This window comes from Protomyctophum bolini (genome assembly GCF_963924005.1).
Source record: "Protomyctophum bolini genome assembly, chromosome: 12".
NCBI lineage: Eukaryota > Metazoa > Chordata > Actinopteri > Myctophiformes > Myctophidae > Protomyctophum > Protomyctophum bolini.
Genome location: NC_137873.1, coordinates 16,337,358 through 16,359,815, shown reverse-complemented (window position 1 = coordinate 16,359,815; position 22,458 = coordinate 16,337,358). Strand labels below are relative to the sequence as shown.

At 39.6% G+C, this 22,458-nt stretch overlaps 1 protein-coding gene across 1 annotated transcript; it reads right to left on the bottom strand.

The window, feature by feature from the left end:
- Nucleotides 1–804: 804 nt before the first annotated feature.
- Nucleotides 805–20,955, bottom strand: LOC308325663 (uncharacterized protein). Its single transcript, XM_080778229.1, has 6 exons — nt 20,718–20,955; nt 19,348–19,603; nt 18,373–18,473; nt 17,800–17,890; nt 13,927–14,262; nt 805–2,200 (listed from the first exon to the last, which is right to left on the bottom strand). The coding sequence occupies exons 1-6, from the start codon at nt 20,763–20,765 to the stop codon at nt 1,623–1,625; spliced, it is 1,410 nt and encodes a 469-aa protein (XP_080634355.1). The 5' UTR covers nt 20,766–20,955; the 3' UTR covers nt 805–1,622.
- Between the last annotated feature and the right edge of the window lie 1,503 nt (nt 20,956–22,458).

The window sequence follows — 22,458 nt, the reverse complement described above, 5'->3', positions numbered from 1 at the left end:
TACTTATATTTACATCTTCCATTTGGCGGGTACAATACAAATGCAAAGTTCAATGAATGCAAAGTAACGTTGGTGCCTGTACTCCACCCATTGAAGGCTGGGAATTGAATTAGGCTGAGGTTGCTTCTTGCCCTCAGGGCGTCTTACTGGTTTGAACAGGTTCAAAAACATACATATCAGAATACTTGTGGGTGGCGCAGGGGGTATAGTACAAACACACCACCGTGGAGTCTAGGGGTTTGAATCCACTGCAGTGCATCTGTTTGGCCTTGCGGCCGGCGTTCTACCAGAGGCTCTCAATATGGGGTCGTGGACTCGTGGAGGTCCTCCTAGTCATGTTGAGCAGGGGGTCCTTGAGGTGAAAAAGGTTGAGAACCACTGGTCTATAGTACAAACTGGCTGTGTTCAGGGGAGCGAAGCCGGGAGAGGGATATTTTTGTTGTCGCACCAGTGACTCCTTTATATCGTTTTCTGATTCATATTCAATGCAATTCCTTTTTTTGTTTCATCACTTGCATTTTCACTTTTTTCTGTATCCTGTATGATTGGATACATTTGGTACACCGACCATTTGTTTTTAATGCAATAATTACTATCATACAACTTAGTTTTAAAAAGTGGTACACATAATTGTCTACTCTAAATAAAAATACAAAAAGGAAAAATATATATTATATGCAGCCTTTTTTATACATCTCAAAATCAATTTTGGTATGATGTTGAGTATACATCAATCATGACCTTAACCATTCTGTACTCTGATAGGAGACAAAAATAATAAATAATAAATACAGAGCTTTGTAGTTTTTGTCTGAGAAATAATAATCATAATTTGTCTGGAATCTCAATTTGTAAAAAAATACATATTTGTGAGAAAAGTGTATATTTAACCCAGTATTGTGAATCCTATCAAGTTGAGTGAATCATTACATCCCTAATATCAATACATTCTAAAAGGTGCTGTAAATGATTTTCCTTTTGTTAAAATAAATGTTCAAAAGTGTATTCTGATAGTAATGATTATAGAATGTTTGTTCAGTAATATTGATTATAGTGTTTGTTCAGTAACAGTAATATAGAGCTTAAACTTTAACATAACACTTTTTGTTTTAACCAATACATATTTTTACAGCACCTTTCATTTATATCAATTCCCATAGCTCAATCTCGTCAAAGCTATGGTTAGCTAGGATTTGAACAATTCCGGTTCATTAACTATTCCCTTTAACGATTCCGGTTCCTTAACGGTTCCCTTTCATGATTTCTATAGGGGGTTATAAATGGACCCTTACAGGTCTGTAACTCTGGGAACGTACAAATGGAACCAAATGCGAGTCCACTTTGCTCCATTTGTACACTCTCACAGTTATGATGGTTCTGTAAATTAAAAATGTTGAGAACCAGCGGTATTGTAATTAGACATGAAGTCCACATACCAGCTCTGATAAAAACGGTTCCGGAAACGGTTCCCAAATGTGATGGAAACCCTCCGGGTTCCTCAATTTCGGATCCGGTTCCTCCGGATCCCAACCGTAGTCAAAGCATGCTGGTCGCATTGGAGCCACACAACATCAGACACGGAGAACTGGAAGAACGAGTTCGATCGAACGTGCACAGTAACGTCACTGAAACGTCCCAGGGAGCTGCTTGTCGCCCTCGTGCGAGCTGACGTGCCTCCGCAGGTGGTTGGCGGAGATGAACGTCTTCCCGCAGTGTGGACACTTGAACTGCTTGCAGCCCGTGTGCACGCTCATGTGCACTTTCAGCGAGCCCGACTGGGCGAAGCGCTTGCCGCAGTGCAGGCAGCCGTAGCGCTTCTCGCCCGTGTGGACGCTCTGGTGCCGCTTCAGGTTGCTGGAGTCGGAGAAGCGCTTGCCGCACAGCGGGCAGCTGAACGGTTTCTCCCCGGTGTGCACCCTCATGTGGGTCTTGAGGTTCTTCAGACACGCCAGGGTCTTCCCGCAGAAGCTGCAGATGTACGTCTTGTTGCCCCCCGAGTCCGAGTCCCTGTTGTAAGGGAGACTGTTGCCGAAATCGTCCTGGGGCGGCGAGACCCAGTCCTCCCCCTGCAGGACGAAGGGATTGGTCACGGTCGGCAGGTCTTTCCTCGAGCTCATCTGACGTTCTGACGACTGTGTCCCCTGGGGGCGCTCGGCCACGGCAGTGGTCACCTCACTGATGACGAAAGGAAAGCTGGTCCCTGTGACAGAAGGCAGGGTTATTGTAGTTAAATTAAACTAACAAAATAACTAAGACTGAACTGGCTTTACAAGAAAATGATAACTGAAACCATATTGTGTGGTTCGTTTAAAAACGAACTAAAATCATGGAGAAAAGGTCCTTCGTTTTATAGTACCAGGCTAAGATATGTATGCACTATAACCCATCGTTTTTGTCATTTCGTAATTTTTTTCAAATCCTCAAAAATGATGAAAAACGGCGCGCTATAGTATGCCGTACGATATGAGCTATAGCCCATGGTCCAAAATGATGAGAAACGAGGCTAACTTTTTTTTTTTTAATTTAAAAAACATGGGCTATAACCCATCGTTTTTGTCATTTCGTCATTTTTTTCAAATCCTCAAAAATGATGAAAAACGGCACGCTATAGTATGCCGTACGATATGGGCTATAGCCCATGGTCCAAAATGATGAGAAACGAGGATAACTTTTTTTTTTTTAATTTCAAAAACATGGGCTATAACCCATCGTTTTTGTCAATTCGTCATTTTTTTCAAATCCTCAAAAATGATGAAAAATGGCGCGCTATAGTATGCCGTACGATATGGGCTATAGCCCATAGTCCAAAATGATGAGAAACGTGGCTAATTTTTTTTTCAAAATTTCAAAAAACATGGGCTATAACCCATCGTTTTTGTCATTTCGTCATTTTTTTCAAATCCTCAAAAATGATGAAAAACGGCGCGCTATAGTATGCCGTACGATATGGGCTATAGCCCATGGTCCAAAATGATGAGAAACGAGGCTAACTTTTTTTTTCAAAATTTCAAAAACATGGGCTATAACCCATCGTTTTTGTCATTTCGTAATTTTTTTCAAATCCTCAAAAATGATGAAAAACGGCGCGCTATAGTATGCCGTACGATATGGGCTATAGCCCATGGTCCAAAATGATGAGAAACGAGGATAACTTTTTTTTTCAACATTTCAAAAAACATGGGCTATAACCCATCGTTTTTGTCATTTCGTCATTTTTTTCAAATCCTCAAAAATGATGAAAAACGGCGCGCTATAGTATGCCGTACGATATGGGCTATAGCCCATGGTCCAAAATGATGAGAAACGAGGCTAACTTTTTTTCCCCAAAATTTCAAAAACATGGGCTATAACCCATCGTTTTTGTCATTTCGTGATTTTTTTCAAATCCTCAAAAATGATGAAAAACGGCGCGCTATAGTATGCCGTACGATATGGGCTATAGCCCATGGTCCAAATTGATGAGAAACGAGGCTAACTTTTTTTTTCAAAATTTCAAAAACATGGGCTATAACCCATCGTTTTTGTAATTTCGTCATTTTTTTCAAATCCTCAAAAATGATGAAAAACAGCGCGCTATAGTATGCCGTACGATATGGGCTATAGCCCATGGTCCAAAATGATGAGAAACGAGGCTAACTTTTTTTTCAAAATTTCAAAAAACATGGGCTATAACCCATCGTTTTTGTCATTTCGTCATTTTTTTCAAATCGTCAAAAATGATGAAAAACGGCGCGCTATAGTATGCCGTACGATATGGGCTATAGCCCATGGTCCAAAATGATGAGAAACGAGAATAACTTTTTTTTTCAAAATTTCAAAAAACATGGGATATAACCCATCGTTTTTGTCATTTTGTCATTTTTTTCAAATCCTCAAAAATGATGAAAAACGGCGCGCTATAGTATGCCGTACGATATGGGCTATAGCCCATAGTCCAAAATGATGAGAAACGTGGCTAATTTTTTTTTCAAAATTTCAAAAAACATGGGCTATAACCCATCGTCTTTGTCATTTCGTCATTTTTTTCAAATCCTCAAAAATGATGAAAAACGGCACGCTATAGTATGCCGTACGATATGGGCTATAGCCCATGGTCCAAAATGATGAGAAACGAGGATAACTTTTTTTTTTTTAATTTCAAAAACATGGGCTATAACCCATCGTTTTTGTCAATTCGTCATTTTTTTCAAATCCTCAAAAATGATGAAAAATGGCGCGCTATAGTATGCCGTACGATATGGGCTATAGCCCATAGTCCAAAATGATGAGAAACGTGGCTAATTTTTTTTTAAAAATTTCAAAAAACATGGGCTATAACCCATCGTTTTTGTCATTTCGTCATTTTTTTCAAATCCTCAAAAATGATGAAAAACGGCGCGCTATAGTATGCCGTACGATATGGGCTATAGCCCATGGTCCAAAATGATGAGAAACGAGGCTAACTTTTTTTTTCAAAATTTCAAAAACATGGGCTATAACCCATCGTTTTTGTCATTTCGTAATTTTTTTCAAATCCTCAAAAATGATGAAAAACGGCGCGCTATAGTATGCCGTACGATATGGGCTATAGCCCATGGTCCAAAATGATGAGAAACGAGGATAACTTTTTTTTTCAACATTTCAAAAAACATGGGCTATAACCCATCGTTTTTGTCATTTCGTCATTTTTTTCAAATCCTCAAAAATGATGAAAAACGGCGCGCTATAGTATGCCGTACGATATGGGCTATAGCCCATGGTCCAAAATGATGAGAAACGAGGCTAACTTTTTTTCCCCAAAATTTCAAAAACATGGGCTATAACCCATCGTTTTTGTCATTTCGTGATTTTTTTCAAATCCTCAAAAATGATGAAAAACGGCGCGCTATAGTATGCCGTACGATATGGGCTATAGCCCATGGTCCAAATTGATGAGAAACGAGGCTAACTTTTTTTTTCAAAATTTCAAAAACATGGGCTATAACCCATCGTTTTTGTCATTTCGTCATTTTTTTCAAATCGTCAAAAATGATGAAAAACGGCGCGCTATAGTATGCCGTACGATATGGGCTATAGCCCATGGTCCAAAATGATGAGAAACGAGAATAACTTTTTTTTTCAAAATTTCAAAAAACATGGGCTATAACCCATCGTTTTTGTCATTTTGTCATTTTTTTCAAATCCTCAAAAATGATGAAAAACGGCGCGCTATAGTATGCCGTACGATATGGGCTATAGCCCATGGTCCAAAATGAAGAGAAACGAGCCTAACTTTTTTTTTCAAAATTTCAAAAACATGGGCTATAACCCATCGTTTTGGTCATTTCGTAATTTTTTTCAAATCCTCAAAAATGATGAAAAACGGCGCGCTATAGTATGCCGTACGATATGGGCTATAGCCCATGGTCCAAAATGATGAGAAACGAGGCTAACTTTTTTTTTCAAAATTTCAAAAAACATGGGCTATAACCTATCGTTTTTGTCATTTCGTCATTTTTTTCAAATCCTCAAAAATGATGAAAAACGGCGCGCTATAGTATGCCGTACGATATGGGCTATAGCCCATGGTCCAAAATGATGAGAAACGAGGCTAACTTTTTTTTTCAAAATTTCAAAAACATGGGCTATAACCCATCGTTTTTGTCATTTCGTCATTTTTTTCAAATCCTCAAAAATGATGAAAAACGGCGCGCTATAGTATGCCGTACGATATGGGCTATAGCCCATGGTCCAAAATGATGAGAAACGAGGCTAACTTTTTTTTTCAAAATTTCAAAAAACATGGGCTATAACCCATCGTTTTTGTCATTTCGTCATTTTTTTCAAATCGTCAAAAATGATGAAAAACGGCGCGCTATAGTATGCCGTATGATATGGGCTATAGCCCATGGTCCAAAATGATGAGAAACGAGAATAACTTTTTTTTCCAAAATTTCAAAAAACATGGGCTATAACCCATCGTTTTTGTCATTTTGTCATTTTTTTCAAATCCTCAAAAATGATGAAAAACGGCGCGCTATAGTATGCCGTACGATATGGGCTATAGCCCATGGTCCAAAATGATGAGAAACGAGGCTAACTTTTTTTTTCAAAATTTCAAAAAACATGGGCTATAACCTATCGTTTTTGTCATTTCGTCATTTTTTTCAAATCCTCAAAAATTATGAAAAACGGCGCGCTATAGTATGCCGTACGATATGGGCTATAGCCCATGGTCCAAAATGATGAGAAACGAGGCTAACTTTTTTTTTCAAAATTTCAAAAACATGGGCTATAACCCATCGTTTTTGTCATTTCGTCATTTTTTTCAAATCCTCAAAAATGATGAAAAACGGCGCGCTATAGTATGCCGTACGATATGGGCTATAGCCCATGGTCCAAAATGATGAGAAACGAGGCTAACTTTTTTTTTCAAAATTTCAAAAAACATGGGCTATAACCCATAGTTTTTGTCATTTCGTCATTTTTTTCGAATCCTCAAAAATGATGAAAAACGGCGCGCTATAGTATGCCGTACGATATGGGCTATAGCCCATGGTCCAAAATGATGAGAAACGAGGCTAACTTTTTTTTCAAAATTTCAAAAAACATGGGCTATGTATAACCCATCCTTTTTTTCATTTCGTCATTTTTTTCAAATCCTCAAAAATGATGAAAAACGGCGCGCTATAGTATGCCGTACGATATGGGCTATAGCCCATGGTCCAAAATGATGAGAAACGAGGCTAACTTTTTTTTTCAAAATTTCAAAAAACATGGGCTATAACCCATCGTTTTTGTCATTTCGTCATTTTTTTCAAATCCTCAAAAATGATGAAAAACGGCGCGCTATAGTATGCCGTACGATATGGGCTATAGCCCATGGTCCAAAATGATGAGAAACGAGGCTAACTTTTTTTTTCAAAATTTCAAAAAACATGGGCTATAACCCATCGTTTTTGTCATTTCGACATTTTTTTCGAATCCTCAAAAATGATGAAAAACGGCGCGCTATAGTATGCCGTACGATATGGGTATAGCCCATGGTCCAAAATGATGAGAAACGAGGCTAACTTTTTTTTTCAAAATTTCAAAAAACATGGGCTATAACCCATCGTTTTTGTCATTTCGTCATTTTTTTCAAATCCTCAAAAATGATGAAAAACGGCGCGCTATAGTATGCCGTACGATATGGGCTATAGCCCATGGTCCAAAATGATGAGAAACGAGGCTAACTTTTTTTTTCAAAATTTCAAAAAACATGGGCTATAACCCATCGTTTTTGTCATTTCGTCATTTTTTTCAAATCCTCAAAAATGATGAAAAACGGCGCGCTATAGTATGCCGTACGATATGGGCTATAGCCCATGGTCCAAAATGATGAGAAACGAGGCTAACTTCTTTTTCAAAATTTCAAAAAACATGGGCTATAACCCATCGTTTTTGTCATTTCGTAATTTTTTTCAAATCCTCAAAAATGATGAAAAACGGCGCGCTATAGTATGCCGTACGATATGGGCTATAGCCCATGGTCCAAAATGATGAGAAACGAGGCTAACTTTTTTTTCCAAAATTTCAAAAACATGGGCTATAACCCATAGTTTTTGTCATTTCGTCATTTTTTTCAAATCCTCAAAAATGATGAAAAACGGCGCGCTATAGTATGCCGTACGATATGGGCTATAGCCCATGGTCCAAAATGATGAGAAACGAGGCTAACTTTTTTTTCAAAATTTCAAAAAACATGGGCTATAACCCATCCTTTTTTTCATTTCGTCATTTTTTTCAAATCCTCAAAAATGATGAAAAACGGCGCGCTATAGTATGCCGTACGATATGGGCTATAGCCCATGGTCCAAAATGATGAGAAACGAGGCTAACTTTTTTTTTCAAAATTTCAAAAAACATGGGCTATAACCCATCGTTTTTGTCATTTCGTCATTTTTTTCAAATCCTCAAAAATGATGAAAAACGGCGCGCTATAGTATGCCGTACGATATGGGCTATAGCCCATGGTCCAAAATGATGAGAAACGAGGCTAACTTTTTTTTTCAAAATTTCAAAAAACATGGGCTATAACCCATCGTTTTTGTCATTTCGACATTTTTTTCGAATCCTCAAAAATGATGAAAAACGGCGCGCTATAGTATGCCGTACGATATGGGTATAGCCCATGGTCCAAAATGATGAGAAACGAGGCTAACTTTTTTTTTCAAAATTTCAAAAAACATGGGCTATAACCCATCGTTTTTGTCATTTCGTCATTTTTTTCAAATCCTCAAAAATGATGAAAAACGGCGCGCTATAGTATGCCGTACGATATGGGCTATAGCCCATGGTCCAAAATGATGAGAAACGAGGCTAACTTTTTTTTTCAAAATTTCAAAAACATGGGCTATAACCCATCGTTTTTGTCATTTTGTCATTTTTTTCAAATCCTCAAAAATGATGAAAAACGGCGCGCTATAGTATGCCGTACGATATGGGCTATAGCCCATGGTCCAAAATGATGAGAAACGAGGCTAACTTTTTTTTTCAAAATTTCAAAAAACATGGGCTATAACCTATCGTTTTTGTCATTTCGTCATTTTTTTCAAATCCTCAAAAATTATGAAAAACGGCGCGCTATAGTATGCCGTACGATATGGGCTATAGCCCATGGTCCAAAATGATGAGAAACGAGGCTAACTTTTTTTTTCAAAATTTCAAAAACATGGGCTATAACCCATCGTTTTTGTCATTTCGTCATTTTTTTCAAATCCTCAAAAATGATGAAAAACGGCGCGCTATAGTATGCCGTACGATATGGGCTATAGCCCATGGTCCAAAATGATGAGAAACGAGGCTAACTTTTTTTTTCAAAATTTCAAAAAACATGGGCTATAACCCATAGTTTTTGTCATTTCGTCATTTTTTTCGAATCCTCAAAAATGATGAAAAACGGCGCGCTATAGTATGCCGTACGATATGGGCTATAGCCCATGGTCCAAAATGATGAGAAACGAGGCTAACTTTTTTTTCAAAATTTCAAAAAACATGGGCTATGTATAACCCATCCTTTTTTTCATTTCGTCATTTTTTTCAAATCCTCAAAAATGATGAAAAACGGCGCGCTATAGTATGCCGTACGATATGGGCTATAGCCCATGGTCCAAAATGATGAGAAACGAGGCTAACTTTTTTTTTCAAAATTTCAAAAAACATGGGCTATAACCCATCGTTTTTGTCATTTCGTCATTTTTTTCAAATCCTCAAAAATGATGAAAAACGGCGCGCTATAGTATGCCGTACGATATGGGCTATAGCCCATGGTCCAAAATGATGAGAAACGAGGCTAACTTTTTTTTTCAAAATTTCAAAAAACATGGGCTATAACCCATCGTTTTTGTCATTTCGACATTTTTTTCGAATCCTCAAAAATGATGAAAAACGGCGCGCTATAGTATGCCGTACGATATGGGTATAGCCCATGGTCCAAAATGATGAGAAACGAGGCTAACTTTTTTTTTCAAAATTTCAAAAAACATGGGCTATAACCCATCGTTTTTGTCATTTCGTCATTTTTTTCAAATCCTCAAAAATGATGAAAAACGGCGCGCTATAGTATGCCGTACGATATGGGCTATAGCCCATGGTCCAAAATGATGAGAAACGAGGCTAACTTTTTTTTTCAAAATTTCAAAAAACATGGGCTATAACCCATCGTTTTTGTCATTTCGTCATTTTTTTCAAATCCTCAAAAATGATGAAAAACGGCGCGCTATAGTATGCCGTACGATATGGGCTATAGCCCATGGTCCAAAATGATGAGAAACGAGGCTAACTTCTTTTTCAAAATTTCAAAAAACATGGGCTATAACCCATCGTTTTTGTCATTTCGTAATTTTTTTCAAATCCTCAAAAATGATGAAAAACGGCGCGCTATAGTATGCCGTACGATATGGGCTATAGCCCATGGTCCAAAATGATGAGAAACGAGGCTAACTTTTTTTTCCAAAATTTCAAAAACATGGGCTATAACCCATAGTTTTTGTCATTTCGTCATTTTTTTCAAATCCTCAAAAATGATGAAAAACGGCGCGCTATAGTATGCCGTACGATATGGGCTATAGCCCATGGTCCAAAATGATGAGAAACGAGGCTAACTTTTTTTTCAAAATTTCAAAAAACATGGGCTATAACCCATCCTTTTTTTCATTTCGTCATTTTTTTCAAATCCTCAAAAATGATGAAAAACGGCGCGCTATAGTATGCCGTACGATATGGGCTATAGCCCATGGTCCAAAATGATGAGAAACGAGGCTAACTTTTTTTTTCAAAATTTCAAAAAACATGGGCTATAACCCATCGTTTTTGTCATTTCGTCATTTTTTTCAAATCCTCAAAAATGATGAAAAACGGCGCGCTATAGTATGCCGTACGATATGGGCTATAGCCCATGGTCCAAAATGATGAGAAACGAGGCTAACTTTTTTTTTCAAAATTTCAAAAAACATGGGCTATAACCCATCGTTTTTGTCATTTCGACATTTTTTTCGAATCCTCAAAAATGATGAAAAACGGCGCGCTATAGTATGCCGTACGATATGGGTATAGCCCATGGTCCAAAATGATGAGAAACGAGGCTAACTTTTTTTTTCAAAATTTCAAAAAACATGGGCTATAACCCATCGTTTTTGTCATTTCGTCATTTTTTTCAAATCCTCAAAAATGATGAAAAACGGCGCGCTATAGTATGCCGTACGATATGGGCTATAGCCCATGGTCCAAAATGATGAGAAACGAGGCTAACTTTTTTTTTCAAAATTTCAAAAACATGGGCTATAACCCATCGTTTTTGTCATTTCGTCATTTTTTTCAAATCCTCAAAAATGATGAAAAACGGCGCGCTATAGTATGCCGTACGATATGGGCTATAGCCCATGGTCCAAAATGATGAGAAACGAGGCTAACTTTTTTTTCCAAAATTTCAAAAACATGGGCTATAACCCATCGTTTTTGTCATTTCGTCATTTTTTTCAAATCCTCAAAAATGATGAAAAACGGCGCGCTATAGTATGCCGTACGATATGGGCTATAGCCCATGGTCCAAAATGATGAGAAACGAGGCTAACTTTTTTTTTCAAAATTTCAAAAAACATGGGCTATAACCCATCGTTTTTGTCATTTTGTCATTTTGAAAAAATCCTCAAAAATTATGAAAAACGGCGCGCTATAGTATGCCGTACGATATGGGCTATAGCCCATGGTCCAAAATGATGAGAAACGAGGCTAACTTTTTTTTTCAAAATTTCAAAAACATGGGCTATAACCCATCGTTTTTGTCATTTCGTCATTTTTTTCAAATCCTCAAAAATGATGAAAAACGGCGCGCTATAGTATGCCGTACGATATGGGCTATAGCCCATGGTCCAAAATGATGAGAAACGAGGCTAACTTTTTTTTCAAAATTTCAAAAAACATGGGCTATAACCCATCGTTTTTGTCATTTCGTAATTTTTTTCAAATCCTCAAAAATGATGAAAAACGGCACGCTATAGTATGCCGTACGATATGGGCTATAGCCCATGGTCCAAAATGATGAGAAACGAGGCTAACTTTTTTTTTCAAAATTTCAAAAACATGTTTTGTCATTTCGTCATTTTTTTCAAATCCTCAAAAATGATGAAAAACGGCGCGCTATAGTATGCCGTACGATATGGGCTATAGCCCATGGTCCAAAATGATGAGAAACGAGGCAAACTTTTTTTTTCAAAATTTCAAAAACATGGGCTATAACCCATCGTTTTTGTCATTTCGTCATTTTTTTCAAATCCTCAAAAATGATGAAAAACGGCGCGCTATAGTATGCCGTACGATATGGGCTATAGCCCATGGTCCAAAATGATGAGAAACGAGGCTAACTTTTTTTTTCAAAATTTCAAAAAACATGGGCTATAACCCATCGTTTTTGTCATTTTGTCATTTTTTTCAAATCCTCAAAAATGATGAAAAACGGCGCGCTATAGTATGCCGTACGATATGGGCTATAGCCCATGGTCCAAAATGATGAGAAACGAGGCTAACTTTTTTTTTCAAAATTTCAAAAACATGGGCTATAACCCATCGTTTTTGTCATTTTGTCATTTTTTTCAAATCCTCAAAAATGATGAAAAACGGCGCGCTATAGTATGCCGTACGATATGGGCTATAGCCCATGGTCCAAAATGATGAGAAACAAGGCTAACTTTTTTTTTCAAAATTTCAAAAAACATGGGCTATAACCCATCGTTTTTGTCATTTTGTCATTTTTTTCAAATCCTCAAAAATGATGAAAAACGGCGCGCTATAGTATGCCGTACGATATGGGCTATAGCCCATGGTCCAAAATGATGAGAAACGAGGCTAACTTTTTTTTCCAAAATTTCAAAAACATGGGCTATAACCCATCGTTTTTGTCATTTCGTCATTTTTTTCAAATCCTCAAAAATGATGAAAAACGGCGCGCTATAGTATGCCGTACGATATGGGCTATAGCCCATGGTCCAAAATGATGAGAAACGAGGCTAACTTTTTTTTCAAAATTTCAAAAAACATGGGCTATAAGTTGCACTTCATTTAGGAGATCTCAACTGTTCTTGGCTAATATGACCGCCACGAACAACTTGGGAACTATGGCTAATTCTCTATCCGGGACGAAATACCTGAAAATGACCACACCCTATTTAAAATGCTAGTTGAAACATGGCTCTAACTTCTAAACCGTTGGAGCTACAGATTTTCTGAGATGCTCAAAATGTTCAGAATACTCATGTTTGAATACTCAATAGACCATATGCACACGGTGGTCATCTTTCCACAAGTTAATGGCAGGGTGGAAACTAGCCACAATTTGCCAATGACCGCCCATACATCCAAACCGACATAGTCCAATCTAATTGTATTAAATTATGTCAAACTCACCAACATTGCAGCTGTACGGAAAGCTTTAATTATCTTCTTTCTATCTGCAAAGTGTTTGTTTCATAAAAAATCCACGTTAGAGATGTTATGTAAGTATTGGAGTTTGGAAGCGCTCATTGAATAATCACCCAACGGCCCTGCGTACCACCTGTTTTGAATTTGCACATAATGCAGGAGGCAGCAGGATGCTGCGTTACTGAAAGGGAGCGCTTCCAAACTCTGACCTGCAAGGAATTTCTTAACATAAAGTGGCAACATGTCTATGTTAGATATTTATGAAAAAAAAACTTTGCAGATAGAAAGAGCATCATTCAAGCTTTTTGTACAGCTGCAATGTTGGTGAGTTTGACATCATTTAATACAATTAGATAGGACTTTGTCGGTTTAGATGTATGGGCGGTCAATGGCAAATTGTGGCTAGTTTCCACCCTGCCATTAACTTGTGGAAAGATGACCGCCGTGTGCATATGGTCTATTGAGCCCATGACAAGTATTCTGAACATTTTGAGCATCTCAGAAAATCTGTAGCTCCAACAGTTTAGAAGTTAGAGCCATGTTTCAACTAGCGGTCATTTTAAATAGAGTGTGGTCATTTTCAGGTATTTTGTCCCGGATAGAGAATTAGCCATAGTTCCCAAGTTGTTCGCGGCGGTCATATTAGCCAAGAACAGTTGAGATATCCTCTCCTAAATGAAGTGCATACATATCTTAGCCAGATCCTAGACTATTAGTGAATATCCAATATTTTCTTCCAAAATAGTGAACATAACAGATCTACAAGCTCACAACAGGTCGCTGTGCAATTGTGCATGCGTTGTAAGCTTGTAGATCTGCTATTTTCACAGTTTTTCAGCGCATGTGGAATCTCGCCACTGACCAACTCATAATACAATGTAAAACTGAAACACTAAAATGAATACAATCTAAACTAAAACTAAGCTTACTAATCAAAACTAAACTAAATTTGAAAAGATAAAGTCAAACCAAACAAACAAAAATAAAAGAAACATTAGAAACTACAATAACCTTGGTCGGAGGCAGCCGGAACACCCGTGTTGATGGAGTACGAGCAGCTGGGATCCTCGGCTGAGGGGTTCTGGGTATTCCGGGCTGTGTGTTGCTGTATGGGAGGTTCGTACATCATGCAGTCGAAGCCAGTGCTCTCCGGCAGCGCGGCCCCACTTTTGATGGAGTTGAGGTTTTTGGCCAGTGGCTGCGGGGGGCTGATGCCCCCGGCGCTCACCCAGGAACACACCCTGCTGCCGTCCCGCTCCGTCACTTCCTGTTTGGTCACTGGGGGCGGGGCTTCAGGGTCCATTCCGGGCTCCCCCAGACAACCGTCTGCGATATGATGGAAACCATCTGAGGATAAAAAACAAACGCTGTGTGTAAAAGTCAGTGATGTCCTGATCACGTTTTTTTTTTCATTTTTCATTTGATTTTGCGCATCTGCTAGTGCCGATTTTTCCCGATCCCAGTGATAAATAGGTTTTCAATGTAGTGAGTCCCGGGATGCAGGGATGGTCTTTTAGATCAGTCCCAGGGACATTTTATGAGTCCCAGTTTTTCAGCATTTAACTCCCACCTCATTTTATATGGTTATAATGTGGTTATGTCGAAAACGGAAGAAGAAATTATTATTATTATAACTAAAGCTAGCAAAAATAAATTAGAATAAAAAGAATGCTCTACATATTTCATATTATTTTGGCTATATGAAATCTATAAGAACTCTGCCAGTTTTAACTGTTAATTAAGATTAAGTAGAAGCAGTCATGGAGGTAGGCTGTGCACAGCATCATCATTAGCAGATGACTTGGGTTTAGGTTTAGAAAATAGGGCTGCTAATATTTTCTGTTGCCTTGCAGTTGGCTTTGGCACTTTTTGGGGAGGCATTTTAATGTGTGGTCGCACCGGTCCACAACGCACAACATACAACAGTGTCGACGTTTGTTACACGATGTGTTTCCCATTCAATCGGTCTACTCTGCTTGTCATGCTCAAACATGTTTCCCAAAATCATTCTGTCGGAGGCAGCACCGTTTAGATGAGAGTTGCGACAACTCCATTCACTGTTTATTCATTGGGCTGCATGAGTCACTAGGTGTGATTCCATTAAGCCTTTGCGAAAAAAGGAAGTGTATGTTCATTAAGTCGGAAAAAGAAAAGCGAATTGTCGGTGTTTCCATTAAACTGATAAAAAGCGCATATGAAATAAGTTCATGAAATATGCAGTAGGTGGCACTGTTTGGTCAGTAAAGTGAGGCTCATGCATAGACTGTAAAAAATATGGACAAAGCGTTCCGCGGGTCTAACATGAACGTAAAATGAAGCCTGTCAGTCCTTGCAATGGAAGTCGCCATCTTTCTAGATCCGTTTGGGCCCAGCTGGCCCATTGGCTGGCCCAGACAACGAGGCGGGACATCCCCCCTTCTTCTTCGTTGGTTTTTATTTTGACTCGAGTGGGTGGGGGATCCCGTTCATAGACTATAACGGTAGCCACGCCCCTCAGAACATGCGCGACTTTATGGTCATTTTTTTTATAAATGGGACCATCATTTTCCAAAAAGAATATTATGACATTAGAAATGAGACTTTAAACTAGTGACTGGAAGCAAAAAGTATTCATGACCATGTTTATTAAGGTAATACAGTCTAGGTGAAGTTGGGCCCAAATACATGGACTTCTATGGGGCTATGGGTTTTTTTTTAGCCCAATGACAGCGCCACAACAGGCCATTATATGAACTTTCATTTCCTTAGTGGCTTCACAAAATATTTGTCTGACTGCCCCCCTGGGCTCATGTAAAGTAGACCTAATCCATGTTCACACCATTGATTTGATGCGCTTTCTGCGTGCTCTCAGTTTAACGGACGGGACTACATATACTGCACTGCAATCTGATCCCTGGTCAGGGGCTGACCGTCAGCCAGTCTACAGCAGCTCGCCAGCGGGCATCTGCTGCTTTCACAGTATTGACACCTACAGTCAAAGAACGTACAAAGAACTATTTGTTGTGTAATACTTGTCTTAATATATTCGGGGCACATGTAGCCTACATATATGTCGCGGGACTCGATGAGAGCATACTGGTCATTTATACTGTAAATTTATTGATTGATTGCAGCTGCCAACAGTTGTGAATAACTTGTTTCATCGGCTATAACCTAGCCTACACGTTTAGGTTGCTTATCTTATGCAATGAATATAAATATGATATAAGAATAGATGAAGCATATGCATGGGTCGAAATCGAATAGCTTGCAGGGACCTGCCTGGCTAGGTTATATAAAAGTTTAGTCCACTACTCCACGTGTGTGTGTGTGTGTGTGTGTGTGTGTGTGTGTGTGTGTGTGTGTGTCTTGCATCCATACAGTAGCGATCAACTCGGGAGGATTCAGACTTCATATGGGATCTTTGAACACACTACACAAGTATTAATCGGTCGGGTAGATTGGGACCTTATATTGCGAAAAATTGAGACTTATTCGCATTTGAGGTGTTTCCATCCAGGAGATTTTGCGCAAGAGCCTTAATGGACAAAAAAACGGCTTTATGGAAACACACCTGACTGCTATGTTGTCTGGGCTCTCTCTCTCTCTTAACAGCTCTGGTCTTGAGGGTTGCTGCGCTCCGCTCACCTTGCAGCGCTCGTCTCTGAGCAAGATGGCGGCGCCCCCGTCCTGGGACTGGGAGGGTGGGGTTCAATCCCCCCCCATGCGTCATACCAAAGACCCAGTGCCTCCCTGCTTGGAACTCAGCATCAAGGGTTGGATTGGGGGGATATGTCCCTGCGACATACTAGCGTCATTTCCAGGGGGTGTACTTGTACATCAAGCTGCCTCACACTACATAAACAGGAGATAGGCTCCTGCCCTATGGGCCACATGGCTTTTACTTACTTAGTGGTTCTACAACGATTCCTACGTGTATTGTATTGTTTAAAACGTAGGATGAGGTCAGATGCAGCCATGCAAAATGTCTGTGGATTATTGTTTTCCCCCAATGTATTTATTATTTTGCGATAATTCTTTTCACATGGATTATTACTGTACATGCTAAGTAGATTAGTGCCGTGCGTCCCGTGGATGCAGAGGTCGTTGGTTTATTGCATCCATTACCTATATACTGCGTTTTCAGACAAAAAAGGAACCATATTTTAATCTCTGATCCGATATTTATATTTTTATAGAACATATCACAATAGTACAATATCCAAAATCGCAGACAATGTCCAGTCTAATATCATGATATGGATATAATATTGATACTAGGGATGTTCCGTTCATGTTTTCTTGCTCCAAATCCGATTCTGATCATTAGAAAAGGATGGGATCGCCCCCCGATTTCCGATCACATGATCGGATCGGGACAACCCTCGTAACAATGTTGCACTGATGTCTGAAATCTACATTAAAATCACTGAAGCAGAATTATTTAACTGTTGAAGAAATGGAAAAAGATACTTGTGTTCAAATTCCAATGGATCCAATGTAGTTATTAGTAAGTCACAAGCTACTTGTCATGGGTTCAATTATTCATCAAATGTAATCCTAATCAATATTTCACAAGGAGTGTCTACTCTACACTGACTCAAGTACGTTGAGTATGTTATGAGAGAGAGAGAGACGGACAGACAGAGTTACTGTAACCACAAGTATATAGTAGAATTTGAGAAATGGACATTGTGGGTAAGATTTCCATGGTCCGACTCCTCATAAGAGAAATGGTTTTGCTCACAATATGTCGCAGTGCAAAACATTGTCAGCTTTTAGATCATTCATAACATTGCCATGCTAAAATGTTGCTGTCTTCACAATCACAAGTATAGTAACACAAATATATGCGTGTCTGGCGCTGTGCGCAGTTGCGCACGCATGCGTGCGTAAAGGACTTACTGTCTTGCTTAGTGTCGGTCCAGGCCTGTTCATCAGACTTCTCCATCTTAATTACCGGAGTCTTAACCTTCACCAGCTCACCTGATGTAGACTGACACACAGACAGACAATACAATACAATAAAGAATAAACATGTCTTCTGAGGATAACCTGTAAATATTATTAGGCTATCATAATAATTTGTTTATTTATTTTGTTGGTGGGTGGGTGGGTATTTTCAACAGAGAGATGAGGAAGCAAAGAGCCTCAGGTCCGATTTGAACACGGATTGGCTGTGCAACAACATGCAAAAGGTACACTTCTTTTAAGTAAAAAAAAGAAGTGTTCCGTCCGTGCAGGTTTGATTGATTTTAAAAGTGCTTGAGTTGGAAATCACTCAACGGTCGTACAAACCACCTGTTTCTAAATGGAGAAGGCAGCAAGACAATGCGTTATTGAAAACGATCTCTTCCCAACTCTTATTTAACAACTTTCAACCTGGTGTCCCTATTTTGGGAATGTCATTACAGGTGAAAAAGGGGGGTTCTGTGAGAGATAAGAAGGTTGGGGACAACTTATGATATTAGCACATACCTTACTCGGAGTAGCATCTTCTATCACCACAACGGTGGACTCGACAGCTTCACACCTGGCCGTGGGCACATGGGCAGTCACCCTGGGCAATGGCACCTCACCTTCAAATAACACATAACACAATTAAAAGCAGTTATTAATACACAATAAGATCGCAATGCAGTGACACGTTGTGAGCTTGTAGATCTGCTATTTTCACTACTTTGGGTCCCAGAGAGACATAACATTTCACTTTTGGGTCTAGAGCTAAATAAATTTGGAACCAGTGCTCTGTCTAGACGCCTTTCCGTCTTTGATCCAGATCATTGCCCCTGATCTTCTCCCTTTCATTACCACCATCATATCCCTAATCTCAGGCTGTGTCCAATCTGCCTTCAAGTCAGCCTTGATTTGAAGGCTTTACAGTAGATATCGATACTGGTTTGACAATGTCCAAGTGGAACAGGTCAGGTTAAAGCTCAGTGACCTTGTGGTTCGTGTGTCCCCCCTACGCCTGCGAGGCAGGGTATTAAATCCCTGACAGGGTCATACCACAGACTATAAAAATGGGACCCAATGCCAATCCCAATGTTGACCTGCTCGACACTCAGCATCAAGAGTTTGATTGGGGGTAAGTCCCTGCGACATACTAGGGAGTCCAGACTCCAGTGGGTGTATTTGTACTTGTGCTCCTTCGCTATGGGCCACATGGTTCTGGAAATACTGGCTTACTTTTCAGGTCATAAATGTAGATATGACAGCCTGGTGTTGCCCGCCCGCAAGGGTTGCCAAACTTTTCAAGCCGCGATGCCCCAAAATAATTATATTTAAACTGGGGACCCCCCAAATGTGCAGATACCCCTTTACACTTAGTATACTGTATGTTGGTTTGTTTACTGTCGAGTGAGAAAACACATTAAATTAAACACAATAAGCTGACATCTGGGGCCCACCGGAAAATAACCCCTCAGTTTGGGAACCACTGCCATGCCGTACCGTGTGTCCTCCTCTGCTCACCAGCGGACAGGTGGGAGGCGGCTCGGGCGGCGGCACGGCTGCTGGCGAACACTCCGCTCCCGTGGTGGTGGGCAGCGCGCAGGGCGGACGTGCGCGCCACCTTCAGCTCCATCAGCCGCAGCTTGCGGCGCAATGCCTCGTTCTCCTTCTGGCTGCGAGAGATCTCCACATGCAGCACAGCGTAGCCGCTGTCCACCAGCTCGCAGATCTCTGCCACCGCCGCGTTGGCCAGCACCTGCAGCGTAGCCACATTCATGGATGAAAGCAAAAACTAAATGGCACGACTTAAACCGTTTGCACAACCAATTCCTAATGTCAGGAAATCACAGATAGAGAGGTTTTAACCTTTGCTTTTTTATGATCCGAGGACATATTTTATATGATCCGAGGACTATTAAGATTTTTTCGAACATATTTTTCTGCCTTCATTCAGTATTGAATACTTTATCAATCCAAAATGTAAACAGCAAGTGGCAGAGTCAGACATTAAGGCTAAAAGTACAGTGGAGAGTGACCGAAAACAGGCTGTCCCGATCTGTGAAACAATGTGAAAGGATTCCTCAACGCACAGATTGAGGTTTTTAAACGTTGCTTTTATGAAATATCCAAGACCGTTGGATATGGGGTTTATGGAAGATCCTTCTGAACAAGATTAATGTATACTAACATATATTATATTACTAGTTTGACCCATTACTCTAAATATATTAACCATGTTTATATTATAAACATGACTGAAATCAGTTGTGGTGACTGAGAACTGTCACAATTATGGCATTTCATTTGACGATTATCTGTCATAAAATAATCTGTTTGCCCTTTATGTATTGAAAGAAAGACCATATGGTAACTGCAGAAGAGTGGGCACTGGGCACGTACAGTAAACATTGTGGGCACCTACACATCGTGGACACAACCTTACAACAATTTTGAAAATGGTCTGAAGTAATGTAAAACGTACATGATTTGAACATGCTTGAACAATTTACTTTTATAAAGCCCAGCAATTCTACAAATGCTACAAAACAAAAAAAAACATAGGCTAGCCAGACATTATGGATTAAGTTATGGGCATAAACTAAGTTGTTGAAGGGTACATTTATGGCTGATAGATGATGATTGGTATGGTCATGTTCAAATTATGAATAGAATACATCAATACATGACATTATTTCAGACCATTTCCCCAATGTCTTTATTCCTTCTTTATTTATTTACATGGGGGAGGGGGGGAGCCCACCAACCCACAGTGATTAGCTCTATGCATAATTACGACCAGGTGATAATAGTTATCACGACATTTATCACGATAATAATAATGTAATACTAATAACCATAACAGGCCTTACCTCCATGATGGAGGCGAGCTGCGTGTGGAACGCGACGGCCCCGGACATTGTTGTGTTTGTTGGCGTTAGCGTGCGCGCGTGTCGTGCGTGTATGTAGACACACAAGCAGACGCTTCCACTCAGAAGAAGAGTTATTTGAGCTATAAACGGTTTCAGAAGATATTAAACGTCAGTTTTATCCTTGGTGTTGTGCATAGAATAGGTGTTGTGGAGTAACATCTTTTCCCCGGTACGGTTTTGTAAACACTGGCGAACAACCCGGAAGTGTTGAGGAAACGTCACGACGTCAGGCTCCATGGCACTGTCTAGTGAGCTAATCTAATGAGCTAATTTAAGACTTCCGGTGGACGGTCTCTTCAAAATAAGAGTATCCTCTAGAGTATTGAAAAAAAGTTTAAATGATGCTATAAGACACACATTATGTTTCTGTGTAAAAATAAGTAATTCAATAATAATAATAAAGTTATCTAAATGGATAAATGCTATTCACTGGAGTGCATGGACTTTATAAAGTGGACACTGGACAAAAGACGGCTCTGCTTGGCAACTATCTGGACATACCCACGCGTTCAGGGAGATGTCCTCTACCACACCCCACTCTCCGCTAAGCGGGAGAGGTGTAAAATTCACAGCAGCAGACCTTCTACTGGGGTCAACGCTCAATGTGAAAACTGTACAATGTGAAAACTGTACAATGTGTAAACTGTACAATGTGAAAATTGTACAATGTGAAAACTGTACAATGTGAAAATTGTACAATGTGTAAACTGTACAATGTGAAAATTGTACAATGTGAAAATTGTACAATGTACAAAATAAAAACTCCTCGATAGCGCGAGAAAAACGAGGCGCGACGACGACGATGATGATTTTTCTCGCGCTATCGAGGAAGCGCGAGTTTTTGAAAAAAAATAAGAACAAAAATAGGAAAAATAAGAAAATAAAATAAAAACTTGCGCGAGTTTTTATTTTGTACATTGTACAATTTTCACATTGTACAGTTTTCACATTGTACAGTTTTCACATTGTACAGTTTTCACATTGAGCGTTGACCCCAGTATAGAAGGTCTGCTGCTGTGAATTTTACACCTCTCCCGCTTAGCGGAGAGTGGGGTGTGGTAGAGCAGTGGTTCCCAAAGTGGGGTCCGGGGACCCCCAGGGGTACCTGAGGGAGTTCCAGGGGGGACCCATCTATTTTGTTCATGTTCATAAAGTGCTAAAGTGTTTAAAGCAGTGGTTCCCAAACTTTTTCATGTCAAGGACCCCCAAATTGACACTACTTAGCCCGTGGACCCCCATTTGAAAAGATATGCCAGGGACCCCCATAAGAGAAGACGTACACATTTAGACGTCTACATTTAGACGTACACATTTAGCGTCTACATTTAAACGTCTACATTTAGACGTATACATTTATTTGTTATCCGTGTTGCGAGGATGAGGGGGTACCTGGAAAAATATCTACCCCAAAAGGGGTACCTGGTCCAAAAAAGTTTGGGAACCCCTGTGGTAGAGGACATCTCCCTGAACGCGTGGGTATGTCCAGATAGTTGCCAAGCAGAGCCGTCTTTTGTCCAGTGTCCACTTTATAAAGTCCATGCACTCCAGTGAATAGCATTTATCCATTTAGATAACTTTATTATTATTATTATTATTGAATTACTTATTTTTACACAGAAACATAATGTGTGTCTTATAGCATCATTTAAATGCTTAATTTGTAGTTTTAATGTGCAAATTA